The sequence below is a fragment of the Saccostrea cucullata genome, unplaced genomic scaffold (assembly GCF_032062105.1).
Source record: "Saccostrea cucullata isolate Sc308-1 unplaced genomic scaffold, CSIRO_AGI_Scuc_v1 ctg898, whole genome shotgun sequence".
In the NCBI taxonomy this organism is placed as follows: domain Eukaryota; kingdom Metazoa; phylum Mollusca; class Bivalvia; order Ostreida; family Ostreidae; genus Saccostrea; species Saccostrea cuccullata.
The window spans coordinates 629,055-654,676 of record NW_026935768.1 but is presented as its reverse complement, the minus strand read 5'-3'; the positions used below and the strand labels follow the sequence as shown (position 1 = coordinate 654,676).

At 33.3% G+C, this 25,622-nt stretch overlaps 1 protein-coding gene across 1 annotated transcript; it reads right to left on the bottom strand.

The window, feature by feature from the left end:
• Positions 1-105: 105 nt before the first annotated feature.
• Positions 106-25,520, bottom strand: LOC134243710 (S-adenosylmethionine sensor upstream of mTORC1-like). The gene is made up of 4 exons (XM_062725942.1): positions 25,472-25,520; positions 22,930-23,035; positions 10,167-10,377; positions 106-187 (listed from the first exon to the last, which is right to left on the bottom strand). Exons 2-4 carry the CDS (start codon positions 23,027-23,029, stop codon positions 106-108), a joined length of 393 nt encoding a protein of 130 aa, XP_062581926.1. The 5' UTR covers positions 23,030-23,035; positions 25,472-25,520.
• Positions 25,521-25,622: the final 102 nt, after the last annotated feature.

Genomic DNA, 25,622 nt, shown 5'->3' with positions numbered 1-25,622 from the left:
TAAATGGCGTATTATTTAGGCCTCATTACATGGAAGAAAACAAACCTACTGAGAAGGCGAAGATCTTTTAAAATGTCAGATATAAGTACCGATACAGTTAGTAACTTACATTTCCAGGTTCTTGTTGGAACAAGCTGCCTCCAAGTCGCCGAAATTCTCAGGGTTAAATTCGGGACCCGTCTTCTCTCTAAAACACATGGTTATCTTACCATGAATACAAGTATAAGACACATTACATGTAACCTTAAATCAAATACAATTGGACACTGTTCGCTATCTCCATATCCTTCTTGCATATACGTTTTTAAATAAAATAAATGTTTATAAGACCTTTTAATTTCAAAAGTTTACATTCACAAAGGAAGTTTTTTCTTTATTTTCCCTCTTAAAGTAATCTTATATTGAATTAATTAAACAGTTTATTTCAATTTCATTTCATTTCATTATAAATGCAAAGAAATATACCGGGATAATTAAGATCATCTCTTCGAAAATTGAAAATCATAATATTTCATGAAGTACAAAATCTAAATAAAGTCCAGAAATGTATATACAAGCATAATTTTCATTTTGTTCCTTGTACATTGCATTAAGATTAATAGCCAATAACATATGAAAAAAGAAATTTTACTAACTTTAGAATGTTGTAAAATGCACTGAAAAAGTAAAATACTTCAACAGGTGTTGAAGTTATGCATAACTTGTTGAGACGAAAAAGTAATGCATAACTAAATTATAACGACTATTTATGTTATAAAACATAAACTTTGGCCAAACAATCATTATTATCGTACAGTTTATTGAAATTCTTATTGGTGGCACATAAGGACCAATGATTTAAGAAAAGGATATTCTTAAATGTGCTGTAGCACTCGACCACAGGATGAAACATAACGATGTTTCCCAAATCATTATGTATAAAAGGGTGTTTAGGTTCCTTTATAAATGTAGTAATTAAATATTATAGATTAAAAATGTATTGAAGCTTATTAATTATATAGCTTTCACATGACCCTGTATGTCAAGGAAAAACATAGGAGATTACAGAGCTCACCTCAACGAATGTTGTCTTTAAGTAAGGCGAAGTCCCACATTAAACTAATATTATAAAAGTTAACATCCCAAGATGCAACATTTCTTCAATTTTAATATGAGAATCGCAGTTACTTGTCTGGAAGTGTGCATTCTTAGACGTATCAACCATGCATGTTTGGTCTGCATAGGGATCATAGCATGGAAATGTGACCTGCACCAAAAGCTTTAACCTGTTTACTCAACGAGTAAAATATAGGACAGATGCAACCTCAAAAGCAAGCTTGGTAATGTGAATCCTTCGATTATCATCCATAGAAGTATGGCCGACATAGGACATATTCCTTCGCTGAAATTGCAGCATCTGAAACCTTGGCCGATACAATGAAACACAATAGAAGCAACCTCCAAACATCTCTGACTCATGCAAAAATTCTAACAATAGGTAGGAAACAAGTCAGCCAAAATACTCCCCAATCATCATGGTTCCTTTTGGTTCCCCAATAATAATATTCTTTTACAATGTAATTTTAATGACTATAGGATTTAGGAAATGTCTTTAAACGAGGTTGTTGAAATCCCTATAACATCAATTTATATGTTAGTACCATATCATAATAAACAATTGATCGTTTTGGATATCGCAAAAGTTGGGAGATGGTAACCACAGTGCAGGTGATAATAGTATCAGTGCTGAAAACAGAAATGGGACGAGATTAAATAGAATAAAATTTTTGAGAAGAAACTGGGTCTTATTACATTCCTAGATTTCCAGGATTCCAATGGACAAGCTTCGCTATAAATTAGCACTTTTCTCCATATGATTACAAAATAATTAATAAACAATATAATTAAATGTCCCATCTTTATTTTTATTGCTAGATTAACGACATCATTTACACCAATAAACATATTTGTATTATGCAGCCTTTGATATTGGTAACTATATAAATTATGAAATTATGTTTTTTTTATCTCAGCTCTGTATGCGGTTTTCAAAATATAATTTCAGTAATTTAATAAACAATATAATAATTGAGCATGCAAACGTCTTCAGACAGCAGATAGTAGTTATGTGACCAGCAACGAAGGGGACTTTTTGGAGAATTAATTGGACCAGGCAACATACTAGTATTTTAAACGAATTTTATGAAAGAAACAAGTACAGGTAGGATAGATCAAACTTGATCTTTCGTTGACTTAAAATTTGCAAGTTTTAAAGATTGAAATGTATATCTATATTTTTTTATTTTCACACTTAAAAAGTTATAGGAGCCTTAAAACGAAGATGCTATTGTTTAAAACTCCGACTGTTGACGCCATTCTTTCTTTAAGCATCTCCACTGAAGAATATACCGTTACGTTTCGCACATTTGGCATTTGCTTTTTTTAATACAATTTTTTAATATTTTTCTAAAAAAAATTATAAATATGAGAATAAAGTACAGTAATCATGCTCAAATGTCTATTTCAACAAAGTGTGCATTATATTTGAAACAGTGTCTAACATAACCTACGACAAAATCCATAAAGAATATGAAGTTATTGTAAAATTCAGTTATAAAAAAGTCACTGGGAACTATGAAATTACTCCACTATATTCTTCATTCGTTGTAGCCGTAGAAGGAATTCGTTAAATTTATATTGCTGAGGATCCAAAACAGGTTTGCTATATCCCTGACTTTGCAATATCCGTGTTCGCAATAAAAGAGTTTTACGCCTACTTTCGTTTTCCGTTACCACACTCGAAATAGCAAAAAGGAGAGTACGGTGGTGGTTCCGGTTTGCGGATACTAAGATACAGTAGTTAAAATCCAACCGAAGCGCAGGGAAATTAATTTATTTTCACTGCTGACAGATATTCCAAAGAAAGTTCAATTTAATCAATCAAACCAATTAATGGTACTTGAAGTTCTATATACAATATATACATAAAAATATGACTTTTTCCAACAGGTTTCAAACTGAAAAAAAAAGATTAACAATAAAAGATAGAAGGGTTGTTTTATATTTAACATCCAGGAACTGTAAGGCTTGTTTGTAATTGGAAATTTGGAAGCAATAATTTTGAAATATCTGTAAGAAATGAAGAGTACAGATTTCAAGACGAAATACGTTGACTTTAAATTGAGTATACAGCATACTTCTTTGTTTGTGACCGTTCACGGTAGCTCAGTCGGTAGAGCGCTCGCTCCGTGATCGGGAGATCGTGAGTTCGTATCTCGGCCGCGACTGACCCAGTCGATAAAATGGGTAGCAACTGTTCCTTCGCCAAGCGCTCGGCACTTTGAAGTGAAAGTTGCGGGTCCTTCGGATGAGCCCTTAAAAAACCGAGGCCCCGTGTCAGCGACAGGCGTTGGCACGATAAAGATCCCTCACTGCTCAATGGCCCTGAGTGCCGAGTAAAGGTCAAAATTTGAAGCCCTTCACCGGCATACGGTGACGTCTCCATATGAGTGAAAACTCTCGAGAGGGACGTTAAACAATATACAATCAATCAATCAATCAATCTTTGTTTGTAAATGTTATCTGAAGTCATTCAGTCTGTAATTTCCCAACTAAATAGTTCTAAAATCGAATGCTTCAGAATGAATCGTTATTGCAAAAACGTTTATTTTTTTTTACAAACTAAAACACATGTTTGTAACATCATAATAGAAATATTTTACAACCACGCATTAGAAAACAATAACAGAAATACTCGCAAAATCTGTGGAAATCAAAGAGAGAAAAGGTAAAAGTTTTTCAAAATTTCAAAGCTTACCCCAATAAAATTCCTATACTGACGAATAATCTAGCAATATGCATCTCTACACACATTATTAAGCAATTTAAGTCCAGGTAGGGCTTGCACTTATACCAGTTTTGAAAAAAATTAAGACCCTTTCTGTAATACTTTCTGAGTGATTATTTGCGCAAATGTCCAATATTTACAGCTATTAGGAATTAATAAAACATTCGATAGTTTTCTTTCCATCTTACAAATGTGCAATTTAACAAAGAACTGGTGTATCGAGTGGAATAACAGAATAAGAAATTTTTTTTAGATTTTCTTTTAAATTTACTACACCTAATGATTTTAGTTCGTATTGTTAAACAAAAAAAGACTAAATGGAACTATTTTAAAATTAATTATATTAAGACAATTTTGCAAACAATACAAAAAAATAGGTCAGGTCAACCATCTGAAGCAAGTCTGGTAGTATTTATCCCTTGATACACTATATGCATCATCCATGCAAGTTTGGTCCAGGTAGCTCTGAAAGCTGCTTGGGAATGGACCTGCTCCAGTAATGTTAACCTGTAAAAAAAATGTTGGTCAAATCCTGCATCTAATGCAATGAAACATATGGAGATAATGGTTGATTAGAAAAACTCAGCCTTCAGCTCAGATTACCTAAAAACGGGTGCCTAATTTCCATTATTGTTTCCCTTAAAACACAAACATTCCAAGCTAATTGACTTAAAGGCCAATATTCATTATCACATTTGTTTAAGATAATAATGCCATGTACATTTTTTTCTGAGTTCTAAAGTGGGCAGTGTTAATTGCAAACTGTTTCGTAATGCAAATATTTCAGTTTTTAACGTAGGACTCTTCTCATATTTCTAATATTTAAAAATTAATGAAATTTTCACAGAATCAAGAAGACAATAGCAATAAGTGATAGTATCAGTGAAATTAAATTTGACTGTTTTATATCAGAGGCAAAATCAGGTCATGGTCATTATCTTTTTCCTTGACATTAAGAATAAAAAAAATACTGTTGCCAATCATGCGATACCTACTTCTATTTCAAAAGTTTAAAGATTGTTCTTTTTGCATAAAAACATATTACTATATCGGGTCTATAGCATGATATTACCAAATTTACATAAATAATTTAACTTAACTGGATATTGGCTAATCCGAATTTTCTCTGTTTTTCTTAATTTTTTAGGATATATTAGTTATTTTCATATGCTTCCTATATTTAACTTTTTGTTATTTTCACAAATAATAAAGTAGTTTTATAAATGTACAAAATGATACAAAAACAAAAAGTTTTGATCGTTTCCTAAGAGAGAAAAAAAAACTACATGTATTTATGGATTTTTGGTTCAAATCTGCTATTTGATAGGAAGCGTTTAAAAGCTAACAAAGTTCTAGTTTGTTTGAAAAATCATATTTATCATTTTGATATATTTTGAAAGTTATTATAACTCAATTCATTGTTCTATTATAATTTTGAGAGGCAGAAAAGAAGACATTTTCATACGCCACCATTCCGCCATTTCTATTTAAAGTTGTACAATTGTGATGAAGAAAGAAAATATAGTCTTTTTAATTCCTTACACCTCAATATATAAGACATATAAGCAAATATACTTTGAATGTTTCATCTAGTCAGAAACCAGAGAAGAATCCTACCTTAAGCATGTGGCTGTGACATTGCCATGGCGTTAAAAATCTCCAGCATCTAACAAATGCTCAAAGGACAACCCGAAACACGAATATACATGCAGAACGCAGAACACCGAAAAATAAAAGGTTCCGGACACATTAGTAGGGGGGAATAACCAAGCTGATTATTCTATCTCTGTAGAATAATCAGCTTGGTTATTCCCCCCTACTAATGTGTCCGGAACCTTTTATTTTTCGGTGTTCTGCAAATTATAAAACCCGATCCTTAGATGTATCATTCATGCATGTTTGCTCAAACATAGGACATATACCTACAGCATCCGAAGCAAGCCTGGTAGTGTGCATTCTCTATGATATAATTTTCTGCAGTGACGAATTAAAATTTCTTTTTAGATAAATATTTTTGCATAGGAACCAGGCCTATATCGTCGGATTAGTAAATGAGGCACCAATATGACGTCGACTGATAAATCAGAAATGAGAATTGCATTATGGGCTACTACGAAGACAACAGGAATTTTACGCTTGAAAAAAAAAGTGAATCTTATGGCGATCAAAAAGGTACAGAGACCATTTTTCACCCATTTCGTCAATGAAAAACATTTTTTAAATTCATGCTCATACAATTAATTTGTTAAATAAATGGCGGAAGTCTAAGTTTCTCTTAGTCATGCTGCAAGGCAATTTGTGTCTGTATTCCTTTGTTGTACTATCGGTGAATACAATTGTCATGTGGATTCACAGGCCAAAACACGTGATCACCAGTATAGTTATGTAACCAAGTTTTGTCCATTTAAATGCATAAGAGATGCTGCTCGTTTTCCTTACCCTTGAAGCGCTGCTGTTCTGAGCTTGAACTTGATGCAAACTTCATTTTATTAAACATATTTTTTCTAATTAACAACAAATTAAAAACGCCCGAGACATCTTTCATAGTTTCTAATCTTGTATTTTGTTCATAAAAACATACTTTTGGCACTCCATTGACATGATAATAGATTGACCTGAACCACGTGTTCGAAGTTAAATGTAAGCATGTGTTTGTCTTAAACGCTGCTATTCATTCAACGATTGCTATATAAGGCTACATTCTGTAACAAAGACTGTCAGTGTAAATGATATTATACATATTTTTTAACCAGCGTATCGGTCGCTAGTGTGCTCTAATTTTCGCCGTAAATTATGATAATATATATTGTAATTTTAACCCCCCCCCTTTAACCACCCTTTTCTGTTGAAAATCATGAGAGTCTTTAAGAAAGGTCTGGAATAACATTTTTCAGATGGCATGTTTAAAAAAAAGACTATAACAATTTCCTGTTTGCATCCAATTTTATTTATAAAACCGGTTCTATCCTATAACCTGTGAATACGTCAACCTAAACCATGTGTCTTGAATTTAAATCACAATAACAATAGTAGGGGTGTTATAACAAGTACGTTTTAGTCAGGTTTATTGTTGAAACGTGTACTTATTTTTGGGAGTTAAACTTTCATTGATTTTGAGGTATGACGAATCCCACTATTTCAAATCCAACCAAAAAATGTAACAACCCTTATTCAACGATTCTTTACTTGCAAACTGCCACAAACCCTAGTATTTTAGCCAAATAAAAACACCCTTTTAAAATGTGATTTTACAGTACAAAAATGTGATTATACAGTAAAAACATGTATTTCTAAATGTTATTTTGAAAAAGTTTTCACTGGCATTAAAAATTAACTGAGGTAATGGGAGATTACAGAGCTCTCCTCAACAAACGTTGTCCTTAAGTGAGGCAAAATCCCAAAATTAACTAACAGTACTAACATTCTAGAAGTTTACATCCAAAAAAAGCAATTTTGATCTGATAGGGCTTGCAGTTAATACTTAAAAATAAATATATCCAAAACTTCAAACTAGTCGACCATCAAGAAAATGTTATTCAAATCCAGCACCTGAAGCAAGTTTGAGATTGCCCATCCCTTGATGCATCATCCATGCAACTTTGGTTAATATAAGCTTTCTAGTTCCTCGGTGATATAACTGCATACATAACTTAAACCTGAGCAGTTATCTGGAACATGTCCGATCCCGCATCTGAAGCAAGTCAATTAGTTTGCATCCTTAGATGTATCATTCATGCATGTTTGCTCAAACATAGGACATATACCTACAGCATCCGAAGCAAGCCTGGTAGTGTGCATTTTCTATGATATAATTTTCTGCAGTGACGAATTAAAATTTCTTTTTAGATAAATATTTTTGCATAGGAACCAGGCCTATATTTTTTGCGTCAGATTAGTAAATGAGGCACCAATATGACGTCGACTGATAAATCAGAAATGAGAATTGCATTATGGGCTACTACGAAGACAACAGGAATTTTACGCTTGAAAAAAAAAAAGTGAATCTTATGGCGATCAAAAAGGTACAGAGACCATTTTTCACCCATTTCGTCAATGAAAAACATTTTTTAAATTCATGCTCATACAATTAATTTGTTAAATAAATGGTGGAAGTCTAAGTTTCTCTTAGTCATGCTGCAAGGCAATTTGTGTCTGTATTCCTTTGTTGTACTATCGGTGAATACAATTGTTATGTGGATTCACAGGCCAAAACACGTGATCACCAGTACAGTTATGTAACCAAGTTTTGTCCATTTAAATGCATAAGAGATGCTGCTCGTTTTCCTTACCCTTGAAGCGCGGCTGTTCTGAGCTTGAACTTGATGCAAACTTCATTTTATTAAACATATTTTTTCTAATTAACAACAAATTAAAAACGCCCGAGACATCTTTCATAGTTTCTAATCTTGTATTTTGTTCATAAAAACATACTTTTGGCACTCCATTGACATGATAATAGATTGACCTGAACCACGTGTTCCAAGTTAAATGTAAGCATGTGTTTGTCTTAAACGCTGCTATTCATTCAACGATTGCTATATAAGGCTACATTCTGTAACAAAGACTGTCAGTGTAAATGATATTATACATATTTTTTAACCAGCGTATCGGTCGCTAGTGTGCTCTAATTTTCGCCGTAAATTATGATAATATATATTGTAATTTTAACCCCCCCCCCCCCTTTAACCACCCTTTTCTGTTGAAAATCATGAGAGTCTTTAAGAAAGGTCTGGAATAACATTTTTCACATGGCATGTTTAAAAAAAGACTATAACAATTTCCTGTTTACTTCCAATTTTATTTATAAAACCGGTTCTATCCTATAACCTGTGAATACGTCAACCTAAACCATGTGTCTTGAATTTAAATCACAATAACAATAGTAGGGGTGTTATAACAAGTACGTTTTAGTCAGGTTTATTGTTGAAACGTGTACTTATTTTTGGGGGTTAAACTTTCATTGATTTTGAGGTATGACGAATCCCACTATTTCAAATTCAACAAAAAATGTAACAACCCTTATTCAACGATTCTTTACTTGCAAACTGCCACAAACCCTAGTATTTTAGCCACATAAAAAACACCCTTTTAAAATGTGATTTTACAGTACAAAAATGTGATTATAAAGTAAAAACATGTATTTCTAAATCTTATTTTGAAAAAGTTTTCACTGGCATTAAAAATTAACTGAGGTAATGGGAGATTACAGAGCTCTTCTCAACAAACGTTGTCCTTAAGTGAGGCAAAGTCCCAAAATTAACTAACAGTACTAACATTCTAGAAGTTTACATACAGAAAAGCAATTTTGATCTGATAGGGCTTGCAGTTACTTAAAAATAAATATATCCAAAACTTCAAACTAGTCGACCATCAAGAAAATGTTATTCAAATCCAGCACCTGAAGCAAGTTTGAGATTGCTCATCCCTTGATGCATCATCCATGCAACTTTGGTTGATATTGGCTTTCTAGTTCCTCGGTGATATAACTGTATACATAACTTAAACCTGAGCAGTTATCTGGAACATGTCCGATCCCGCATCTGAAGCAAGTCAATTAGTTTGCATCCTTAGATGTACGAGATCATTCATGCATGTTTGCTCAAACATAGGACATATACCTACAGCATCCGAAGCAAGCCTGGCAGTGTGCATCCTTAGATGTATCATCAATGCAAGTTTGGTCGTCACAGGACTCATAGCTACTTGGAAATGAGACCGCACCAAAAACATTAACCTGCTCACTCAACATGAAAATGTAGGTCAGATCCAGCATCCGAAGCAAGCCTGGTAGTGTGGAACCTTATATGTATCATCCATGTTCAGTCTTATAGTCTCTATAAGGCTAATAATTACTTGGAAATAAGACCTACATCAAAAACTGCAAAAAAATGTTAATCTGCTCCAAAAACTGCTCCATTATTATTGTCATTCCTTTGCTGATATTGCAGCATCTGAAACGTCATCTGGTACAATGAAACACATGCATTAGAAGCATTTTCCATGTATGTCTGATCAATATAGATCATAGAAGTACTTGAAAAGAAAACTCCTTCAAAAACCTTAACCTGGGGCGCCTACTACGACGCCGAGGGTATCGCATAAGCTTCCCAAACTTCAAATTAAAAAATCGTAAACGATCAATGTTGATCACAGCAACATTAAAGGCGAATGAACATTGAGAGCACATTTTGAGTCTTTTGTTATGAACATTTATGGCACGGTATCTTCTGAGTTCTCTGTAATGAACATTTAAAGCATGGTACCTATGAGTCCTTTGTTATGAACCATTATAGCATGGTACCTTTTGAGTTTTATATTATGAACATTTAGAGCACGGTACCTTTTGAGTCTTTTGTAATCTTTCTCAATGCATTTCTTCAATCCACCACTTTTGAAGTACTCTAGCAATGTCTTTCTGCACCATTGGATCCGTTCCAATTGCTGAGGTCCCCAGTGCACCGTGGCGAGTTTCTGCATTGCCGATGCATAATCTTGCAATACCTCTGTGTTTTTACAATGGTCTTTCCATATGTTTCCAATACTTTTCTCTCCTAAAAAGTATTTAATATCAGATGATGAGGAAATCAATCAATCTCCGCATTCAAAGCATTAACCGAGAAAAAAGTATACGGTGAAAAACGATGTACATGTACTTTAAAAAAGAAAGTAAATTCAAACATTTTTCATACCGCCGCTTGAAACGCAGGGGGAATACCGTAATAAGGGTATCCCTCAAAGCTTTATGCTTTGGGGTACCCATCTCTTATCCGTAAATTCCATGAGACTTTTACAGAATCTGTGTTATATAGTATCATTGTGCACTTTCTATTTTACATTTTGATCCCACACGTTTTGGATTCCCACAGCCAAATATGGATATATTACCATTCTTTCTGTAATATTGAAGGGTACATATGCTTATCCGCAACTCCTCCTTTACTACGTACTGAGTAGATTTTGTTGAAACTTTCAGTGCTCACAGTACCTTTCGTGTAAAATTTCACTGCAAAATAAACAAGTCCTTGGGCCACAACGCTCACCTTCTGCTCTTATCAACATATTTCCCCCTTTATATATCTAGGCAAAATGTTGATCGCACATTTTTATGACCCTGTAAACGAAGTTTCGGGGATATATTCTTTTAGCCATGTCTGTCCGTCTGTTTGTTAGTAGAAAATTATCTTGCCCTTAAATTTTGAGTGGTAAGGGCTATGTGGGTTTCATATTTCACAGGTGCATTCCTTGTGACAAGACCTTTCGTTGGGTACCACCAAGTTCGGCTTTGACCTTGGAGTTTTACCAACATTTACAAACAACCCCACATTTTTACCTTGGTAATACTGTATATAGGGAAATTTTCGCCCCCGTTTTATTTTCGCCCCTTTCGCTCTTTCACAGATCTTTGTAAAAAATAAGGAAAAGGATGCGTAAAATATATTTACAACATTTATTACATTCTAACATCAATAATTTTTATTTTAATTTTGTTTGTTATATTAAGAGTTTCAAGTTAAAAGTTTCTATGTTATATGACTGTGGACTGGTTCCTTGGTTCAGAATGGCGCTGTGGTCCGTAATGGCGCCACTTCCGTCCCGGACTCACACGTGGCGTATTGTACGGGTAGTGTGGAAAGCCTCGTCTGGTCCTTCCGACTGTATATAACTTTTACTTCTTACGTCTAACTAGGATCTATGGAATGTTTATCAATAACATATTGTAATTTTTTGTTGAGTTATGTACACATACTTCCTCTTTATAAACAATCCTAGCTTTAAATGCATATTTTCCTATACATATTTTACTCATATACTTAATACTCAACTTACTTTTCACACTTTAGCATGGCCATTTTACTTATACGAAGAATACACATAACAAGTATTCAACTTACTACCGTACAAACAATTACTACAATGCTACTGACATATTGTTACTATTTTGAACAAACTTCCGATTACAGAATTACTACTTACTTACTACAATGCTTACGAAGCATCATTACTACTGAATATAAGTACATTATACACACAATGCAACAATATGTTTACTCGAAACAACTTTACTAAACAAGAAGCCCATGGGCCTTATACGTCACCTGAGCATCATGCAACAATTTTCAAATGATTGAATTGGTTATGTTTTAAGCTTGATGCTATGGTATTCACAATTTTGAAAGAGATACCATTGCTTATTATAACTATACACTTAGCAATTGCTAAGTTTGGTTACTTAATACCCATAGGCAGAGTAGGGGAACAAAAACTGCATATCAACTAATCAGTAATATTCGGAAATAATCAGTAGTGCCCCTACCACACATGAACCTATTTCTTAGTTCCATACATTGCACAATTTTTGAAAAGACACCCTCGTTTATCAAAATGTTTGAATAATACCAAGGAGCCGAATTTAAACAATTCATTCATTTTCAGTATATAAGTAGAGCCCCCCCTCTATGGTACCCCTGACCCAGGGGCCTTGAAATTCATAATTCTGGAAAAAGGGTCATTGCTCCTCATTACTATATAGTTCATTTGCTTATTACCCAGGAGTAGAGAAGATTTTCAAAGATTTAATGTATTTTCACTATATAATTTTTCAACAGAGGCCCGCCCTAACACCAGAACTCCTAACCCTGAGGCCAAATAATTCACAATATTTTATTAGCCCATTATTTTTGTTGAATTAAACGTTGAGCTAAATATCTTTTTTAAATAAAAGAGCTTCCATTAGCTTTGTCTTTTTTTTCTACCCCCTAATCGAAGATTCAGGGGTATATATATAGTATTTGCATTGTTTGTCTGTTAGTTCGCAAAAACTTTAACCTTGGCCATATCTTTGGAGTAGATGGGGCTATGGCTTTCATTTTTGAGATCTATATTGCAACAAGACCTTTCTGTGAGCACCAGAACATTGACCTCTGGACATATGTACCAATTTAGGATATGTACCAAATTTATAACGCCAAAATTCGTTTTTCAGAATGATCCTTCTTTAACACCATCTTCATTCATAATTCATAATAATCATATACTCTTTAACTTTTATTCTCCCAAGCCTCTACAGTCGTCTCTACAAGTGATAAACTCGCTTGATTAAAATTATTTGTTAGATTGCTGAAAATTCACTTCAAGCGAGTTTATTACCTGTAGAGACAGCTATAAATGGTTGGGAGGTAGATAAAATATACATATTGGCTACAGAATGTGTCTAGAATTAGGGAGTAAAAGGTTGTTGATTGACCAATGCTAGAAAGTGGAGAAATTCTCCAAAAAAGTGAGCAAAAAATATTGCGCCGTAAATTGCACCATTTTTGCATAACGGGATCTGTTGCGTTATGGTCAAAGACAAATATATATGATAAAAACATAACGCTACATATCTGCAGCTAGTAGATTTCAATCACCATTCAGCAGACAATTCGGCGACCTTTACGTTGTCTTTCAGTGACCTTTTCGCGTTCTTTCAGTTGCCTTTCGGTCGTAATTTAATGATCTTTTCATTACTTTTTCATTAATTTACTAGTATCAATAATCATTCCTTGAAAATTTTGTAAAACTATTTACACCTTTAAATGTGTTTCCGATTTCTTAAATTGTGTTAGGAATATTGAAGTTCGTACACCTGTATGTAAAGGTTAGAATAGATGTTCAATTAATTGCTTTTTAATTGATGATTCGAAAATTAATATGTGATTCGAGACTATAAAATTCATTCTTAATATAATCTTATTAATATTAAAGATTATAATTTAGCTATAAGCTCATAAAATTCAAATTGAATTTTAAATTTGTTGCATGAAATTCGATGTAGATTTCAATTGGTAAAAAAATAATTATTCGATATTTGTATTAGAATTTAAATACTAGCAACTGTCAAAGTCATTATAAAATTGTCATACTTGGTCTTCGTGTAAAATTAAAAATTAGTAAAACAAGTTCGTAGGCCGCAGGGCGCAGTGGTAAAAATGTCTACTCTAGAGTCGCAAAGTAAGGAGTTGATCCTTAAGTCGGGGTTCGAATCCCATTGTGAGACTTGAAGACAGGTCCTTCAGATGAGACTGTAAAAACCAATACCCCGTGTCGCAATAGGTGCTGGCACAAAAATATCCCTCACTGCTTAATGGTTCTGAGTGCCAAGCATAAGTACAAAAAAAATTACAGCTCTCCGCAGACAAGTGGTGGAGTTTCAAGGGACTTTCAGGAACAAAAACCAAGCTTGTTCACTTTAATAAGTTGTTAAATGAATAAACAATCCGTCAATCTTAAAAAAAAGTGAGGGTGTTGGTCAAAATGCTCTTCAGGTAGGATTCTTCTCAAATTTCTTGTATTTAAAAATCAATGACATTTTCACAGAATTTAGAAGACGATATCACTAAGTGATGGTATCAATGAGATTAAGTTCGACGGTCTTATATTAGAGACAAGGTCAGGTCAATGTCATTACCTTTTCCCTGGGCATTAAGAAAATAATTACTTTTGTCAATCATGCGATCTCTACTTGTATTTCAAAAGATGGAACATATGGAGATAACGAACTGTATTCAAGATCAAAAATCCATAAAAACAATACAAAACAGGAGAAGAGCAAACACGAACTTCCATAACATTAGAGGTGGGATCAGGTGCCATGGAGGAGTGAGCATCCCCTGCTGACCGGTCACACCTGCCGTGTGCTCCTTGTCATGATCGGGAAATAACGGGAAAATCCGCTCCCTGTATTCGCTGATCTCACTCTCTTTTTTTTTGTATGAAACTATGGAGATAACGAACAGTATTCAAGATCAAAAGTCAAAAAACAATACAAAATAGAAGCAGAGCAAACAGGGGCCTCAGAGTTGGGATCAGAAATGTCAGTCAGCATTTGACTCAATGATAAATTGCATTTGCTGTTTTTCTTTTAGCATATAAAGATACTTTCATTATAGGGCTTATAAGATGATATTACCGAATTGACATAAATAATTTAACTAAAATGAATTATATTGGATACTCAGAATTTGTTTTTACTTTTCTTAAATATTTAAGGTATGTTAGTTACTTTTATGTGCAACCTATATTAATTTTTTTTCTTATTTTCATATACTGAGCATGGTAAAGTTGTCACACAAAGATACAAAACAGAAAGTTTTGATCGTTTACTAATTAAGAGAGAAAAATTTTTTTTACGGATTTCAGCTCAAATCTGTACTTAGACTGGAAGGTTTTAAAAGCTAACATAGTTCTAGTTTGTTTACTAATTAAGATGTTGTACAAGCCTGATGAGGGAAGAAAAATACAATGTATCAATGTAGATCAAGAGCGGACAATTTCCCTTTATTGTATATTTTATGTGTTAATTGACAGTCTAAAGAAAATAAAACATTAAGAGATTAAGAATAACTTTAATGTCAAGCTCAAACGTCCCTGCATTATTATTATTTAAAATAGGACCAGAGCAAACACGGACCAACATATCATCAGAGGTAGGATCAGGTGCAATGAATGAGTGAGCATCCCCTGCCGACCTGTCACACCCGCTGAGCGCTTCTTGTCATGATTGGGAAATAAAGGAAAAACCCTTCAACAATTTAGCATGTAAATACTGTAATTGCCTAACAATTAGTATGAAAAACGTCAGTCAGCATTTAATTCAATGATAAATTGTATTTGCTGACAGTGTCATTGTATCGACCATGGAACTTACGAAATGACGACTTTAAAGGAGACTGCTGATATTCTTGTTATATCAACTTCTTTGTCAATAATTTATCTCGTTTAGAAATCGAACATACATGTATACATAGACCATTCTCTTGCATCTCGAATCAACTGAGAGATATAAATCCTGTATGCAGGTGATGAAGATTTATTACTGCATATGGGAAACAGACGCATAAAGCTTGGTTGTAAGATTACCATTAATGTCTTTTCAAGTGAAATATCCAAATATGAAACAGACGTGTCAGACACTGTGGTATCTATTTTTCTCAAGATCACCGGGATATACATGTATCGTATCGACATAAAAATGGAAATATCCATGATTTTAATTGACAAGACATCGTTGGTATATCTAAATGTCGAGCTGAAGAGTCACAACAAGTCTTCTCTTCTTTTCAGGTTTATGATTTTGGACAAATTCTGCATATGATGAAAACAAAAATAGGTCTGCTCATAGGATGCAGTATTAATGCCCATCGAAAATCCAACAGATTGTTTGGAAGACCTGGTCTCCAAAAACAACACATATATTGTCAATCAGAAACTCAAGCATCTTTTTAATGTCAACTTTAGAGTACTTGTGTGTACAATCAGAATGTTTAAAAAAAAAAATTTGCAAATTACCAATGACAAGATAAGTAGATTAGGAGTTTCAGTTTTTATTGAAAAAGCAGTAGCTTTTAATGATATATAAAAGCATGGACTTTATACTTTGGTTGGGAATGGTTGTGTATCAAGTTAAAAAGTCTTAAGTTTTTAAACTGTTGATTTTGGTAAAGTCTTGTGATTTCAAATTTTCCAAACGTTCCATGGAATTTTAAGTTACTAACAAATCTGATTTACAGCACTTCTCGAATATATTGTTGCACATATCTCTTGTAGTTTCTCCTTCACTACTGTTAATATATTGGTAAGAAGTAAAGAAAGAGGCTTGGTTGAAAATTTACTGGAATCCGCAATGTATCTTTTTTTCTGTAAGGATGTCTAAAAAATTTCGGAATCAAATATGCGAGGGCTGTTCAGTAAATAATGTCCTGAGCTCGATGACATACAATATAGAAATCATATGACATTAAGCTTGACTTTCTCTCATTATTGAATTTTTAATGAATTGATAAAAGTTTATGTGACCTCTTTTCATTACAAAGTTTCATTATGAGAAGCTGGAATATAAGGGCATGAAACTGCATTTAAAATTAATTGTAAAGAATCAGTAAACTCGAATGAAATTAAACGCTTCATGAAAGCTGCTGTAAAACTCGTTAAGAATCCCAAAGAAATATTCACTGAAATGTGTGAAATTTACAACAATCAATATCTGTTTTAGACACAATAGCAGGTGGATTTCAATGAACAATCAAAGTACTCAGAAGTACAGAGAGCCGGTCTCATTTACAGAGTAGAATGATTTCTTACATGAATCACGTTTATATTCTGATGAAAAAATTATTTTAAAACTCAATATAAATGATAAGACACTGACAGTGAGTTTATCAATCCTAATACCACGGTCTGATTTTGTCAGAATCAGAATTAATCTGGTACCGCAGCTGAATGTAAACAAACGGGCCAGTCTGGTTCCCTCTCCTGCTTTTCCTCGTATGTGTAGAGAACTACGATAACACTGATTATCAAAAATCCTTATGCTAATGAACTACGTTCTTTGACTTAGGACTGAAGTTTTCAAAGTCATTACTACTAACGCTTATTTATATAGATAAAACTTCGTTTTATTTTTGTTGCTTTATTTAGCGTTTGTAATATCTTAAAAGCGGTTGAGAGTAAGAACTATATTTTTGCACGTAACTTTAAAATGGCGACTATGGGGTTGACTTCCTGCCTTGAACAGGAAGACATAAGCCGGCAATTGCTCTTTGAGCAATAAGCCCGGCTAAAAATGATATTATGCGCATCAAAAATGGGTACCGTCCTTAGCGACAAAAAAAAAAAAAAAAAATCAGAAATTGAAGTTAATATCCACGTTCTCCTGAAATTCAAACATATAGTGAAACCTGAATCCATTGCTTTAAACTCTCAAAATAAATTTACAATAAGATGCACTTGACAAAAACAGCCAAGGTCTGAGAAGAGCGAAGAATTGCAAAAAGCACAAAAACAATTTTATATGAACTTTACTTAAATATTAGTGGTCTTGCTGTTCAAATTCTAATTCGGGGAGGCAGTTCAATTTCTGGAGAAGTCTAGAAAGCAAATTTTTGCAAGAAAAGTGAAAGGTTTATGAGAGGATGGAACCAGAGTCTGAGGAATCCACTACATTAAATTTCTTCATGACAGCGTCCAAACCCACGTGTCATGAAGAGTAAAGTAGTTTTGGGGATAAACAGAAAGTTAATGTTTTGTCACACCAACAATATTCGGCAGATCTTTCACCCTTTGACTTGTTTCGTTTTCCAAACTTAAAAAAAAGCCTTTCATAAAGAAGAAACAAGTCAAGGATATCAAAGGATCTGCCATATTCCAATATACGAAAGGCCATACTCAAAAATGTGTTCTAAAAACAATCACAAGTTGGATAAAATTGTTAAGGACATGCATTTTAATTAAAAGAGAATATTCAAGTGAAAACATTAAGGCTAAACCATTACAAAGCATTTTTGTTTATTTCCGAGCACCGAGGACAGTATTATCGAACAGCCCTCGCAGATATGGTAATTCAATTTCATTTCGGTTATTTGGAATATTTAAGTATTCAAAACTGAAATAAATTATTATTCTGAGGAATTTCTTCCGTAGAAAGGAAACTATGAGTATAAGTTTGAATAACACTTGTAGAATTAAATCCAAATTCCTCTGTCATACATTTACATTTTATATAATGAGTCTTACAAACAAAGACAATGTCGTTTCCTGCTGACCAGTACGTACTGATCGTGTAATCTATCTAATTTTTTTTCACTTCTTGATTATAGAAGGATAAATGGTTTTCATATTGCCCCTCATTCTTTTAACGTACGTTTTTAACTTTACTTGCCTCCCACTACGAAAATTATTTTTAACCATATCTGTTTCTTCATTAAAACAATCAGAGGGCGTACAAGGCGTGGACAATTCCGCGCTCTGAGACCATATGTTTCTCAATTTTCAAAATCAACGGAAAAGTTATATTTTTCTAAAATCATGTTCTCAGTATTGTCATCTTCAAAACATTTTATTATTGCATTTTACTGAACGACTTATCATTTGACAACCTTTTTTCAAAGTTGACAGTTAAGCAAGTTTAGTAGAAAATAGGATTACTAGAGATATAAAAAATGAATTTTGAACATGAATGGGTCAAGTCTCCATTCTTCGTTAACGCTTAAATGATGGAAACGTAAATGTGAAATCTATTTCATTTGTCCAAAAAATGGAATCTGCACCCATTCTATATGAAAATCGAACTTTTCTGAAACAATGTACGCTTCAACAAACCCGTGCATTTAAATCACACTGATAGACTTCTATAATGAATATACTTCGTAGTGTAGTGGTTAATGCCGTCGGTCTTGTTCCAAACCCTAGCTATGGAGAGAGTTCGAATCATACGTGAAGCTTTTTTCTTTTTGTTTTCAAATATCTTGAAACATGAGTCAAAAAATGATTTATTAATAAAATACTTAAAACGATGAAATACAGAATTAAATGTGTAAAAGGTGATATAAAGTATATAATAAAAAAATATCGCTTTCATGAACTTTTAGAAATGAGAAATGTCTTTTCTCAGAGCGGGGGACTGACATCGCCTTGTACGCCTCCATTCTTTTAACAATTCTTCCTTGCACGACGGAGTCAGCCATATTCCCCGTCTATATATTGAAGTCATTCTCGTTTTTTTCATATCGTGATATCAAATAAGAGGCATATATTAACTATTTATTGAAAAAAGTATGTTTATAGTATATGTCAATATGAATGCAAAATGCGGTAAGGAAAACATAGAAACAAAATATGGAGATAGCGAATAATCAAACTAAAAGAAACAACATTAAAACAACACAAAATCGGGCGCAGAGGAGTATCATCAGAGGTTGGATTTTTAAATTGATTTTATATTGTTTAACGCCAAGTCGGCAATATTTCAGCCATATTTTGGCGGTCAGAGGTTGGATCGGGTGCCATTGAAAAGTAAAAATCCCCTTATGGTTGGTCACAACCATCGTGTGCTCTTTGTCATGTCAGATCATGAAAACGGAAAAGTCCGTAGACAAATAAGTGTTTAAATAGTTGCCTGACATTATTAGTTTGGAAAACGTCATTCTGGAATCGACTTAATGATCGATTGTTCATGTTGACAAGGTCATTGCGTCAACCAAAGAACTTGAAAAATGACGTCTTTAAACGAGACTCTTGATATTCCTGTTTCATCACCTTCTTTGTTAATAGCATGCCCTGATTAAGAGAATGTTCGTAGGCACAGCATGCTCTTGCATATCTGATCAAATGGGACATATTAATTCCATATGAAGGTGATAAAGCTATATTGCTACATACGTGTAAAGAAGGGAAGTTGATAACAGAAAAGTTGAACATCACGTTTATCTGTCAGTTTCCCTTTAATATGTTCTGCTAGTAAAATACCTACTAAATTGTTTATAACTTCAAACACATACATTGTAATTAAAAATTCACATTTTCGTTGCATAATTGCATTTTGGGAGCCAATTTTATTTAGATTGCATGGGTAGAAAACTGACGTTTAGCTTCATTTTTTACAAAAAATAATTTTTTCTATGGTTGGTGATCATTTTGTGACGCTTTGGATCATAATTCCGCTTTAAACAGGCACTAAAATTAAAAGTCATGGGTCTTTTGGATGAGACCTTAAAGCTGATCGTAGGTTCCATGTCACGGAACGCATTTGCAAGATAGGAATTCCTCCCTGTTAATGGCCCTTAGTATCTATAACCAGTACAGGTCTAAATTTGAAGACTAAATGGTATACAGTGACATTCCAAGTGAATGAAAAAATTCTCAAATGGGACGTAAAACTACATACTGCCACTGATATGTATTTAAAATTAAGATGTTTACAAATATTGTTGGTAAAATACTCTTTTCTTTCTCACGTACATAATACATATACAAGAATTAGAAAGTGTTCGTACTTGGAACTTAGTAATACATTTCATTCCTGCGTGACATGATAGTTTCCTTTGAGCAATGAAGGATAATGTTAATATTTTTTTATGTTTGAAGACTATTTATTGGTAATTTATGGTTGAGTAGGCTGTAAAAATAAATCAATTTCATTCAAAGAAGATGCCCATGGACCACATCGCTCACCTTTTTGCAAAAAAATCAGAATTTGTATCAACTTCAATTGTAAGGCTCGTTATTTTAATTTCTTTATTTTGAAAGAAGTTAGATTTCATTCTTCATCTGCAAATTGTATATAATCGGCTAATAGTTCACATTCCAAGAATGGAATTCTTCAAAATCACATCTCAGTCTTTGATCTAGAACGCAGTATAATTGCTGGATTCCATATCTGGTTTACATCACTTTTGGCTGTAGAACAGCACATCTGAAGTCTCTACTTTACAGCAGCCTAGTTTAAAGTCATCATTTCGTAAGTTCTATGGTCGATTCAATGACCTTGTCAGCAAATACAATTTATCATTTATTGAGTCAAATGCTGACTGACGTTTTTTATACTTATTGTTAGTCCATTATTTATACACTGAATTGAAGACGGATTTTTCCGTTATTTTCCGATCATGACAAGGAGCACACAGCGGGTGTGACAGGTCGGTAGGGGATGCTCACTCCTCCATGGCACCTGATCCCACCTCTGATGTTTTGGAGGTCCGCATTTGCACTGCTCCTGTTTTGTATTGTTTTATGGACTTTTGATCTTGAATACTGCTTGTTTTCTCCATATGTTTCACTTTACAGGACTTGGTATTTTGTTAGGCATAAAGACAGGCGATTGGTAGGCAATTTACTGGACCCAACAAAATATCTTTGTTAAGGATTGTTTTGTTTTTTTTTTTTTTGAGTTTTGGACTTTTAAAACTCATATTGACTGTTAGAAAATTTAAAATCACATTTTTTTTCAAACGTCTATAAAATCAAAACGTATTACTTTTCTACATTTTATACAACCATTCCATATGATAAAATAAATCAACAAGATTGGTATGGAAATACTGCATTTGGGTCACTTTATCACAAAGAACATGTACTTTAAATCAGGTTCATTTTTAACTGTGATTAATGAACCAACCTCATGTGAAATACTAAACTTGTTGTTCATAATCTTTGGCTTAATGAAATATATTAGATTTACCCTAGATTTAATTCTTTGTAGAAAATGTATACTCCTAACCCACAGTTAAATTGCTTTTGGGTCAAATGATGGAGATTTGGATTTCAAAATATTATTATTGTCAATTATAGCACTTAATTAGACCTCTGTGGTTTAATGGGGGGGGGGGGTATGCATATTATATATTAATATGCATATAAAATGTTGATATCCCCAACACACACAGTTTAATTTTTGGTTAAGATGGGTTTCTGAAAATGGATGCCAAATATTGGGATGTAAAATCTTGAATCCCATTGTATTTTATTTGCTTATAAAAGAAGTGTTCAAATATGATCACTATCAAATGTTAACAGTGTTCTGTTACAAATTTATTCTTTTTATTTAGCTTGGAGGAAAAGGGTTTGAGATAACATTGTTGCTGTGAACTATTGAACCCTTATAAGACTACATGTATAATAACAGATAACAGAAAAGGGTGCTAATATAATTGACATGAAATATTGTACTATATTATAATTTTTTGTATGGGTAGGGAAAGTTAGATAACGTAGCTACAAAATATTGAACAACTTAAAGACTTCATCATTTAAGAGGTGGGCATCATTCAAAATATCATGCCTATAAAATGTTTAAACATATAAACAATCAAAACTTTCTTTTAATAATAAATTATTGGAGGGGGGGTCATAATACATTTACTAAGGCAGCAAATATTTGAACAATTTCAAAATTCACTTCATGATGTGTTTTCATTTCCTCATTTATAATATACTGTAAAATCATGTTTTCGTGTAGTCAAAATTTCGAGGTTTGAGGAAAAAATATTGCTTTGTGGGGACTTGATTTCCGAATTGGGGAATGTTTCATAGTAATACATATGAAATTTAAAATTTCATGGTGGTCATAAATTTGTGGGTCTCTCCAAGCCCCCAAAACAATAACTTTAAATCCCCAACAAAAAGTAGTAAGTTCACAGTAGTTGATAATGAGGACTCATTTGCTTTAATTGCTTTATAAAAAATTCTAACTTATAATGAGTAAATTCAGAGAAGGTAAATGTTCATCTTAATTCAAAAACTGGTATCTTATACCATGGCATTATGCTTTTTCTATCTAATTTTTAACTTACCTGATTTGAGCTTTTTTCTAAGATCCCGATGAACAGATTTTACAAAATCTGCTAGTTTCTTCTTTTCTTTCATTTCTTCACTCATGGCTTCTTCCTTCATAACTATCTTGAAAAAGTAAACAGTAAAACTAACATTATATTGTATGTATAACAAAATAAGTAGTACAGGTACAATGCTTTTACCGGGAATATCTTATCACGCAATTTACGGTACTGTAAATCAATTTTTATTCGCGAGAACTTTATTTTCGCGTAATTACGCGAGACGGTATGCTCGCGAAAATTTCATTCTCACGTATAATAGAATTCATTTAGATTATATAGAGCAATGACCACAATTTGTGAAAATTTTGTCTCGCTAATAAACAGTAAATGACGATCCCGCAAAAATAAGGTGTCGCGAAAATAAAGTGATCTACAGTATTCTTTTCTGATCAGTTATACTGTATATCACCACATTTTACCAACAGTTTATATTGATGAAATACTAGGTATTTGATATTAAACACATGTTAAATAAAATAAGAAAGACAAAATTTTCAATAATGCTATATTGATGGATATATGTATATATGTGCTAATAAAAATGCCATGCAGGAATAATTTTTTTTGCTAAGAGAACATCTTGTCTGATTATGTTTAATTAAAGATCTCATATGATTAAAAAGTGTTTATGGTATGTATGATGAATCAAATACTCTTTTGTATTTTATAGTAGTATTTACCTGTGACAATACCATTCTAAATACACTATGATTTTTTCTTATCCATAAAGTTTGACCTACTATCAAAAAAAAAAAAATTGTTTTAAATTGATCATTTTGAAAAAGAAAAGATAGGGCATTCATATTATACATGCATGTATATTACCTGTGATAAGACCTTTCCAATTGTATAGTGACTTTTGACTCTGTGACCTTGACCTTGAAGTTAAACTTACTTTTCAAAAATGTGGTGTTTCCTTATAACTTTTGATTGAGAAGAGATATAATTTCACATTTGACATGCACATTACCCATAACAGTTGTTTCCCAACATGCAATGATTTTTTATCCCTTGACCTTGATGTTTTACCTAAATTTTAAAAAACTGAACTCTCCCAAAAGGTGATTAGGCTACTGAGTAAAATGTAGGAGAGTTAATGGAAGACTTTTTGCATAGAAAACGTCGTTTTTTGACCCCCATTTGACTCCCTGGGACAAAATGAAAATTCCGAAACCTTATTGCACATCTACAAGACACCACCAACCATCTCCCAAATGATGATTAGGCTACTGAGTATAATGTAAGAGGAGTTTGGGAACAAGGGGCTTTTTGCCAAAAAAACATCATTTTTTTTACCCCCAATTGACCCCCCCCCGGCAAAATCACAATTCCGAAACCTTATTGCACATCTACAAGACACCACCAACCATCTCCCAAACGATGATTAGGCTACTGAGTAAAATGTAAGAGGAGTTTGGGAACAAGGGGCTTTTTGGATAAAAAAAAAAATCATTTTTTTCAACCCCCATTTGACCCCCCCCCTGGCAAAATCAAAATTCTGAAACCTTACTGCACATCTACATGACACCACCAACCATCTCCAAAAGATGATTAGGCTACTTTGTAAAATGTAGGAGGAGTTCAGGGAAGAAAAGTGTGACAGACAGACGGACAGACATGAATAACAACTAACAATAATATACCAGAATTTTCCTTAGAAAGTGCGGGTATAAACAGAAAGTGGATTTACATGTAACAAGCGAGGAGAAAAAAGTATGGCTAGACTGGGAATTGAACCTCAGTCCTGGGACCCAGGCTGCATCACAAGTCAGGTGATCTACATATGAGCTTTCCAGGCCGTTATCCATGGTCAAAACCATTAGGTAACATTTCCTCCCATCTTAATTATATTGTCACAGCCCTTGAAGGTGCAACCCCCAATTACTTATCTGCCCCTTGCAGGACTTTCACCTGAAAGTTAAGGGGGTATTCAATGGCATCCAATCTTAACAGGACAGGAAAAAAGTTTGGCTCGACTGGGAATCGAACTTAGGATCCTTGTATCACAAAGCAGGTGCTCTGTGGGCATGATGGGCTTTTCACAAATTGTATGGTTAATGTATTAAACGACCATATTTGTAAATACAACCTATAATTTTGTCTGACAATTTTAATTCCATTAATGATAAGCCAATGCTTTTATACTGAATTCAACACCATAGTTCTCTGTATACTTGTTCAATATATAGGACTCAGTGCAGATACATCATTTAAAAGGGGAAGCTTCCACCTCCCAGGCACCTGATCCCAACTCTAGTGTTTCCAGTGGACTGTGTTTCTTTCTCTCTTCATTTGTTTCTTTTACAAGATTGAAGACATTTATCACTATTCCTTATTTCAATTTTAACATTAAAATCACAGACTAATAGAGTAACTTAATCTACCATCCCATTTTATTTATTTTCCCGTCAATAATAGATAGCACTCCAAAGTTGTCCCCAAAATCGTCAATCTCACTTCGAACTTACTCAATTATACGTATATACAAAATGTTTACCACAATGCTCTCCTTCTTTTCAGGAACTTTCTTGCAATAAATGTGTTCTTGTCTGTAGACAATAAAGTGAAAATGAAAGTAAGGTAGTTGTATATACTGCAAAATACATGATGACAACTTGCAGAATTCCGGAAATTATACAAATGATTAA

What these genes read in the sequence shown, in the direction of transcription:
- LOC134243710 (XM_062725942.1), bottom strand. Translation starts at nt 23,029, where the DNA reads ATGAAGGAAGAAGCCATGAGTGAAGAAATGAAAGAAAAGAAGAAACTA. An exon ending in TAGAAAAAAGCTCAAATCAG is followed by an intron (nt 10,378 to 22,929) that starts GTAAGTTAAAAA and finishes AATACTTTTTAG; the next exon opens with GAGAGAAAAGTATTGGAAAC. An exon ending in GATTACAAAAGACTCAAAAG is followed by an intron (nt 188 to 10,166) that starts GTACCGTGCTCT and finishes CATGTGTTTTAG; the next exon opens with AGAGAAGACGGGTCCCGAAT.